This window comes from Portunus trituberculatus, chromosome 38 (genome assembly GCF_017591435.1).
Source record: "Portunus trituberculatus isolate SZX2019 chromosome 38, ASM1759143v1, whole genome shotgun sequence".
NCBI lineage: Eukaryota > Metazoa > Arthropoda > Malacostraca > Decapoda > Portunidae > Portunus > Portunus trituberculatus.
In genome coordinates, this window is record NC_059292.1 from 24,320,763 (window position 1) to 24,329,042 (window position 8,280).

The following is an 8,280-nucleotide window of genomic DNA, read 5'->3' on the forward strand; positions in this document are numbered from 1 at the left end:
TGGTTGCCAGGCCCTGTTAAGAGGAATAGTATAAAGAGAAAAAACAAAAAAATCTAAAAGGAGGGTCCAGTTAACGTAAGAGGTGTCTTGACACTCCTCTTTTGAAAGAGTTTAAGTCATAGGTTTTGCAGAGTTTTATCATTATTTGTTTAACGTCGTCACACACTTACAGCCATCCTGGAAATTCAGTAGAAATATGGGTCATGTGTTTTGTAGAATTTTATCATTATTTATTTATTTTTTTATTTTATTTTATTATTTTTTTTTTTTTATATATTCACACGCTTACAGCCATACTAGAAATTGAATAGAAATACATCTTATTCTTTTGATTTTGGTGTTAATTATGCATGATATAACAAGAGAACTTACTGTCGTATGTGTGATGCAGATGCAAGGTGCTACGTCTGAGTGACATCGTATCAGGTAATCCCTTGGTGGTGAAGATGATCGTGTCCTTCAATCGGAGAGGTGCAGGACAGGTCTCCCTTAGAGATATGCTTGGACCTCTCATACGCAAGGTGAGTTGTCAATCAAGGCCTCTGTATAGCCTCCAGTGCAGTTCATTTCAATACTGTTTTTCCTTTAATAGTACCAGATGGTATCTGATATACTTAACAAGTTTTGATTCACAGAGACGGTAAGAAGTAATGGGATTTGGCTGTGACGTGTGACTTGAACACACTCTCTCTCTCTCTCTCTCTCTCTCTCTCTCTCTCTCTCTCTCTCTCTCTCTCTCTCTCTCTCTCTCTCTCTCTCTCTCTCTCTCTCTCTCTCTCTCTCTCTCTCTCTCTCTCTCTCTCTCTCTCTCTATATATATATATATATATATATATATATATATATATATATATATATATATATATATATGATTAAGTGATAGAGAATATTATTTTGTATAGCTTCAAATTTATATGTTATAGTACTATCAGTTAAAAGATTTTGCTCAGGTTCATAGTTTGGTATTCACTAATATTAATGTAGACTTATTTTTCCTTGATTGCAGGTTCTCACTAACAACAACATGCAAATCAACACAAATCCAGTTGAAATTTACAAGACTTGGGTCAATCAGCTTGAAATGAACTCAGGACAGACCAGGTAAGATATAGAGATAGACCGAAGGGGAGGAGTGGTGATTGGTTATGTAAGGATGAACATTAGCTGATACAATTTAAGACTCCTTAGAAACCTTGAAGAAAAACCCTCTAATGTCCTGCTTCTCTACAGTGGCCTGCCTTACTCTGTCAGTCAAGAGCAGGCTTTGCAATATCCTGAGGTGCAAAAGAGGCTGGTCCTGGCAATCACCACTCTAAAGGAAGTCACACAGGCCTTCTGTGACCAGATCACATCCAGCAGGGACCTGATCCCTTATGCCATGCTTTACATGGCACGGGTGATGCGATGTGCCCTGCAGAGGAGGTTTCCACACATCCCCGAGAAGGAGATACTCAAGGTAAGCCTTTGTGTGTTGAATTTGTGCATGACATTTTGAATTGAATTTTGTATTTATCTTTTTATTGTATTTTATTTATTTAACTTTTCATTTTATTTAGTTTTGTTACTTTTATTTTATTTTATTTGTTTTATTATTATTATTTATTTATTTTTATTTATTTTGTATTATTTTTATTTTATTCTTTTTTTCCATACCTTTTTCCTACTCCACAGGAGACAGCCAGCCTTAGTATATGTATGAATTTGTTTTATCTTGCTGGTTTATCTTTTCACACTCAGACTCAAAACATTGTTTCCCCAACAGGCAGTGATTCATCTATTTAATTTATATAAGGGTTCTATTCTTTATTCATCTGTTACAAACAATCCCTTTCTTGCTTCCCTTTAGAGGTTACTAATGACTAATTTTTGTCCTGTGTTGGTATCCTGTGTTTGGGATAATAGTTTTTCAGTTTGCATTATTGATCACTTCTCTTTTAGATGTACTGACTGTGCAAGCCTCATCAGGGTATCTTAATTGTGTTGTGTTACCAGTGTTTTTGCCCAAATACCCATCAGAGCATTGATGCCATTAATTTCTTCAGTAGCAAGATGGGTTCTAGTTACTATTTGGTGATTTTATGCACCTTCAGAAACATATGTTGGGATTAAAATAGTAAAGACTCTGGTCATTATTCTTTTGAGCTCTATAGACTCTTCCTAATGCAAATAAAATTGTCTCATCATACCCAAAAATCAAGGTAAAAAATGTCTCATATTGAAGAGGCTAATGCTTTGATGGTAGTGCAACCTCACACCTTCAGCAAAACTTCAGTGGTTGTGATACTGTTGCTGTGTATATTTATAGTAATGAAAGTTATGAAAAATATGAATTATTTATGTATGAGTATGTAGTGGTTTCTCTGGCTCACTTATATGTTGTTGTTTGTTAGATGTAGAATAATGATTTTTTATAAAAGATTCTGTTCAAACTAGTTTGTGTAATCCTTCACTTCTGTCACATCTCAGGTGGTGGGGAACTTGGTGTACTACCGCTACATCAACTCAGCCATTGTGGCGCCAGATGCCTTTGACATTGTGACAGTCTCTCCCGATGAAAAGCTGAACAACAATCAGAGGCGTAACCTTGCTAGCATTGCCAAAACTCTGCAATTTGCTGCTTCAAAGAAGGGTGAGTGGCTATACTGGAACCATGGACTATATAATATGGCTTGACATTTATAACAAGCTTTTTTTCTTCCTTGACCAGGGACATATTTACATGAAAAATAAATAAATAATAATGATAATAATAATGATATGATTTGACATTTATTACATGTTTTTCTCTCTTGACGAGTGACCTATTTACATGAAAGGAAAAACATATCTGGCAACACATTTGAAAGATAATAATTCATACCTCCTCTACAGGCTTTGGAGACGAGGCATCCCACCTCAAGTGCCTCAACCCCTTCATTGTGGAGTGCCACGAGAAGTTCAAAGATTTCTTCCGACGGTGTTGTGAAGTGGAGGAGCCTGAGGTGGTATACAATGTTACCCAGTACTCTGAGGCAACACTTATTGTCAAGCCTACCATCTACATCACTGTGCAGGTGAATGGCTTAGAATATGTTCAGTCTATATTTTCATCCATAGCTGATATTTATGATAATGAGTTCTCTTTGTATCGTCAAAATATGTTTTTGATGCTCTCACAGCATCAGTTGTTATGACAGTCCATGTTTTTTTAGCAAAATTCATACCTTAAAAACTAATTGAGTCATGCTTGTTTTTTTTTTTTTTTTTTTTTTTTTTTTCAGGAAATTTGTGAGACACACCAGTTGCTGCTGGACTACAAAGAAATTCTAGCACCAGACAATGGGGACCCCCTCCACCAGGTGCTGGCTGAGCTAGGGGAGCGGCCGTCTGTACAGACACTGATAGGGGAGGCCATTGGTGAGTCTTGAGGCACTTTATTGCTCAGTGCACATGTACAAAGATGTGGACTTTTCAAAATTAATATAATTATGTGTAGCTGTTTTCCTTTTCCTTTCATACCACTACCTTTAATAATATGTCTGAATTTAGTTTTCATTAGTACGTATTTTTAATGAAGATTGTGATCATTGATGCTTATGTATGAGTCATTATTGTGATGCTTATGATTTTTTTTCTAATGATCTTCATTAAAAAGAAAACAACTTATTGAAAATGTTTGTTGCTAGTAGGAATATTCTATGATTGTCCTCTTAACACTTCAGTTGGAGAGGACCAATTATCTGTGTGGTCAGTGAGAATCCTTAATGTTCATGCCTGATGCTAAGCTCTAAGTATAGCTGTGCAGTGCCTTGTGATAATATTTGTATCAAAGTGGAGCTTTTTCAAACTTGCAGAGTCTGGTACAGGAACACAGGGGAGGATGGAGGTGTGTCTGGCCCTCACCAGTAAGTTTGACATGAGCCAGACTGCCAAGGACAAGGATCCCAAGGATGGCAACAAGCTCTTCAACAGGTACTATTTGTTGTTCAAATTGCTCACAATTTAGTTGGGTAAATATTGGTTCCATTGCATCCTTGTGTTGCCTGATAGCTAGGTTGCACATTTATAATTCTTCATCTTGGGTCTGCAAGTACTTTTGTTTATTTTTATTTATTTTTTTTTTTTTCATTTGTCCACATGCTGTTACAGAATCTTGCCATTTGTTAATGTATATTTTACTTGATGTTTCTGTTTTCCCACATCTGCTTTATTGGCTCTGTAGTGCAGTAATTAACATATTGACCACCATAGTCAGTGAACTACAAGTCAGATGAATATTGTGGTAATTACCATAGAGTCTATTCAGTTGTTCATCCTCTGCTGGTACTTGATTGCAGATAAATGACATACGAAAACCATACTAAAACAGCTAAGATCTCAGAGTGAAGATCAGAAGCTGCAAATAATCTCATCAATAATGTGAGAATGGAATTAAGACGAAAGTAAAAAGGAGAGATGGAAGAAGGTATTATTAGGGGAGAGGTGTTTTGTTGATATTTCAGGCAACCCTTTTCATATAGTTTATATTCCTTCTGTGTTGTGTTGCCAGGACCAAACAGCTGCTAGTGGATGTCATACGCTGTGTGGAAGGAAATGTCATCGGAGAGCTGGTGGCTCGTCCAACGCGTGGCCCAGACGAGGAGAAGTACCGGGCCATTGTGCTGACAAGGGCACAGCAGGAACGCCAAGCTAAGCTCAATCACACAACACTCAATCGCTCTCCGTCTTTCCTCGCTGAAACTAGGTAAGTCATATTTGTGTCTTCAGAAGCCATGGCAAAAACATGAGCAACAAAGGAACCACATAATAATTTCTCTACTGTGATATTAGCCTGTTCTTGCCACTCAGATTACAGATTCACCATCTTAGAGATTGTTATTTTTTGTAAAACTATCAATAAATACTTTGATTATAAGGTGACTTAAAAGCAGTCTTGACTGATTAACATTAATAGTCTAGTGCATACTTTCTTTGTTACTTCTCTTGAAAGATTAATTGTTCAATAAACTTGGCAAATTAGTATTTATGGACATGAATGGTGTCAGTTAGGGAATGTACCTTTTCCATATTGGACAAAAACTTTTGTGCTCACTCATAAAGATAATACCACTCTTATCAACTTTTTAATTTTAACTGTTTATACAATCTTTATGTACGTTTGTGTTGTTTTTAAATTACCTCATTGCTAACCTCATCTTAAAAAAAATACAGATATGTTACATTCAGTTGGCATTTTCAATGTCAACATGCAAGAAGATATTCATGCATTGTAGAATCTTATCCAAGGATATCAGGAATATTTGTAAGAATACATTTGTGCTACTGGCAGAGTGAGTCTGCATGAGGTGAAGACTCGGCTGAGCCACAACCTGCGGCGCCTGGAGAACCAAGGGCTAGCCTCACGTGCTGACAACTACCAGAGCCTCCTGAACACTATTGCGGCAGACATTGTGAACCAGCGCCAGCACCGGATATCTAGGAAGATGGTGGGCTGCCTACTTGTGTTTTGCTTGTCACAAGGGCCTCTGTTGTCATGAATATCTTTATTACTACCATTACCATTTCTGCCATTCTCACAGTCATCATTGTTTGTATTGTTGATTTCCTTTATTGTTTTATTTATCTCCATTTGCATGATAATTATAATATGACAGGGAGGCTTGCCCATGCTGTGTGCATCAACTGTTGCATTAACAGCAAATGTTAAATAGCAGTTGAGTAGCCTCCAATTTTCAAGCTGTAATTGTTTCTATTGTGTTTGTCTCTACTTCATCAATCACTGCCTTGTGTGGATGACCTGATCTGAAAAAGTATGTTTGATGTGTAACTGTTACCCTGACAGGAACTCCAGAGGCTACTGATAACAGCCAGTCAACTGGAAGAAAAAGAGACTTTCTACAATGATCAGCTGCAGTCCTACCAGACCTACCTCAAGACCTGCCTTTCAAACATTGCTGCAAGAAACAAGCAAGTGTCCAATACATTGCCTTATTTTGATTGACTAGGTTGATTTACTTACATGCCCCTTTAGTATTTATATCACACATCACTATTTCTGAAGAGAGTTGGAGGATATTTTATTATTTTCATTTTCATGGAAAGTGTAGTAAAGATTAACTATAAAGTAGCTCCGCTGAAAACAATAAATGCTTTTTCCTTAGAAATGTTCATCAGAAACTGCATGGAAGCAAAAGCCGTAACAAGCAGGCCCTGAAGTATACAGCTGCCAGGCTCATGGAGAAAGGTGTTTTGTTGGAGGTGGAGGACCTACCTGAAAGTCAGCAGAAGAACCTTTTGTTTGAGATTACCCCGTTGGCCACTACAGGAGTATTCCACATCCAGGCAAAACTGATGGGTGTCACAATGGAGAATGTGGAGATTGACATTCAGGTGAGGAAAGTGTTTATTACTGTTACAAAGAATATTAGTTGATAGATCTTTCAGCCAGGTGGTGCAAGAATTAGTGGTGAAGGTGCAAGTGGTTACATAACTTTATTGAGAGTATTATTGAGTCTAATTGTGGAATAGATTTTGCAATCAATTGTTCATCTTTGTTGGTTCATTTGGGGTTAGAATCTAATGGTTTGTCCTTAAGATGTCAGGTTACTTTTTTAGTTGGGTTATTTCATGGTTGGTTTGATAAAATAATTCATGAAGTACATAGTGCGTCACAAATTTTGTTGCTATAAGATAACCAGGCTGATATGTTTAAACTTTCTTTCAGGAACTGCTCCAGCTGCAGTATGAGGGCATGAGTGTGAAGAAGATGTTTTCCAAGGTGAAGGTGAATGTAAATTTGTTGCTGCATCTCCTTAACACCAAGTTCTATTCCAAGAAGAAGTAAGATGACTGCAGCAACATGTGAGGTTCCCAAGCAGCCTTGCTCATGTTGGCCCTCATGGGATTTTTTTTTTTCCCTACACCCTGAAAATTTCTTTTCTCTATCTTTATTTCAATATTATTATATATGTACATATTTCTTGACTTCTCCAGCTTTTTTTTTTTTTTTTCATATGTAATTCATATTTCCTTTGCATGTACATTTACATCTACATATTTCATCATTATTACCTTCCAGCTTCTGTCATAGTGCAAAGTATGTTGCCAAGCAGAGCAATTTCTTGCTCATGTAGTGAAAAGCCAACTCAAGTCACTTTGTGATTTGATGACAATATGTTTCTATCTTTTTAATCTTACCTCATATATATCAGTTACCTGCTTGTTTTCATTTGCTTAATTTTCTTGCCACCTGATTTCCATACATAAAATGTAAGTTTATAGTGTGGTAGGCTCTACACCAGACACATACATAGTATTCATAAACCTACTAATTACTCATGTATACAGTGGTGCTATTATTTGTAAGATTAACTGAATGAATGTGGTCTGCAAGTTACAGTTCTGGCTCCTAGTAGGTGTTGTCTTGTGCCATAGAACCAGGAGCTAGAAACATGAAGATTGAGGAAGGAACTTTGCTGTCTATGAAGTATTAAGCCTTTTTATATTGCATCTTTGTTAATCCTGTCACTGCTACAATGCAAATAGCACTTCATCTCCTGTATAGTCATAAGGTGAAGCACTGGATGCACCATTACTCTTTTGTGCAATTGAGAAATAAACCATCTCTCAGTGTCTCACAGACTAGCAACTTGAGAAGGCTCCAGCTTGGTTCCATCATTCCATCGCTTCAGTTTGGGATGAAAAATGAAAATAAATGTATCATGGCAACTTTCTCCTCATGTCAGACTGACCTAGTTGCTCTTTATGTCCTTAGTTTCTCACACCTAACTGAGTGCCATGTGCCAGCAGTCTTAACACTGCCATATACATTGTCCACTTGTCTTGGTAAAGGTGTTTAACATTAGATACTTTGTTTGAAAAATACTGCATTGAGATATTTATTAATCCAGAAATTAATAAACTGTATAGGATTGAAAAGTCTTACCTTGAATTTTTTATGGAGGATCAGTCTTATATGATGAATTGCAAGTGTCTATGTATCCATCCTGGCTATTTAGTAAAGGCTGGATAGTTTTTACTGTAATTGTTCTTATGATTTTTTTTACTATACCAGAAATTTCGCTTTGTTCCCTTCAAGGAACAGTGAGTGGTGAGGAGTCCACTTTAGTGCTCTCTTGTTGGTCCTATTTTTTTTTATGAGTTATTATTTTATGTGATAACCTTTCCTTTGGTTTGACTTAACTGTGTTGTCTTCCAGTCCCTCATCAGACAAGATTGGTAGAATGAAAAGCAAGGACCATGGATCCTTCACAGTACTTGTCTTTTAATATCTTTGGTGAT

At 36.8% G+C, this 8,280-nt stretch overlaps 1 protein-coding gene across 1 annotated transcript in view; it reads left to right on the forward strand.

The window, feature by feature from the left end:
- Positions 1–8,280, forward strand: part of LOC123515117 (ras GTPase-activating-like protein IQGAP3) — a 34,312-nt gene that overhangs the window by 25,524 nt on the left and 508 nt on the right. Inside the window, exons 23-34 of the mRNA XM_045273556.1 lie at positions 392–521; positions 1,007–1,101; positions 1,231–1,456; positions 2,467–2,629; positions 2,872–3,053; positions 3,261–3,396; positions 3,834–3,951; positions 4,529–4,723; positions 5,309–5,465; positions 5,822–5,946; positions 6,141–6,369; positions 6,704–8,280. The exon at positions 6,704–8,280 is cut by the window's right edge and continues 508 nt beyond it. Of these exons, the coding sequence (XP_045129491.1) occupies positions 392–521; positions 1,007–1,101; positions 1,231–1,456; positions 2,467–2,629; positions 2,872–3,053; positions 3,261–3,396; positions 3,834–3,951; positions 4,529–4,723; positions 5,309–5,465; positions 5,822–5,946; positions 6,141–6,369; positions 6,704–6,823 (1,876 nt within the window). The 3' untranslated portion in view covers positions 6,824–8,280. The remainder of the gene's footprint in view (positions 1–391; positions 522–1,006; positions 1,102–1,230; positions 1,457–2,466; positions 2,630–2,871; positions 3,054–3,260; positions 3,397–3,833; positions 3,952–4,528; positions 4,724–5,308; positions 5,466–5,821; positions 5,947–6,140; positions 6,370–6,703) is intronic.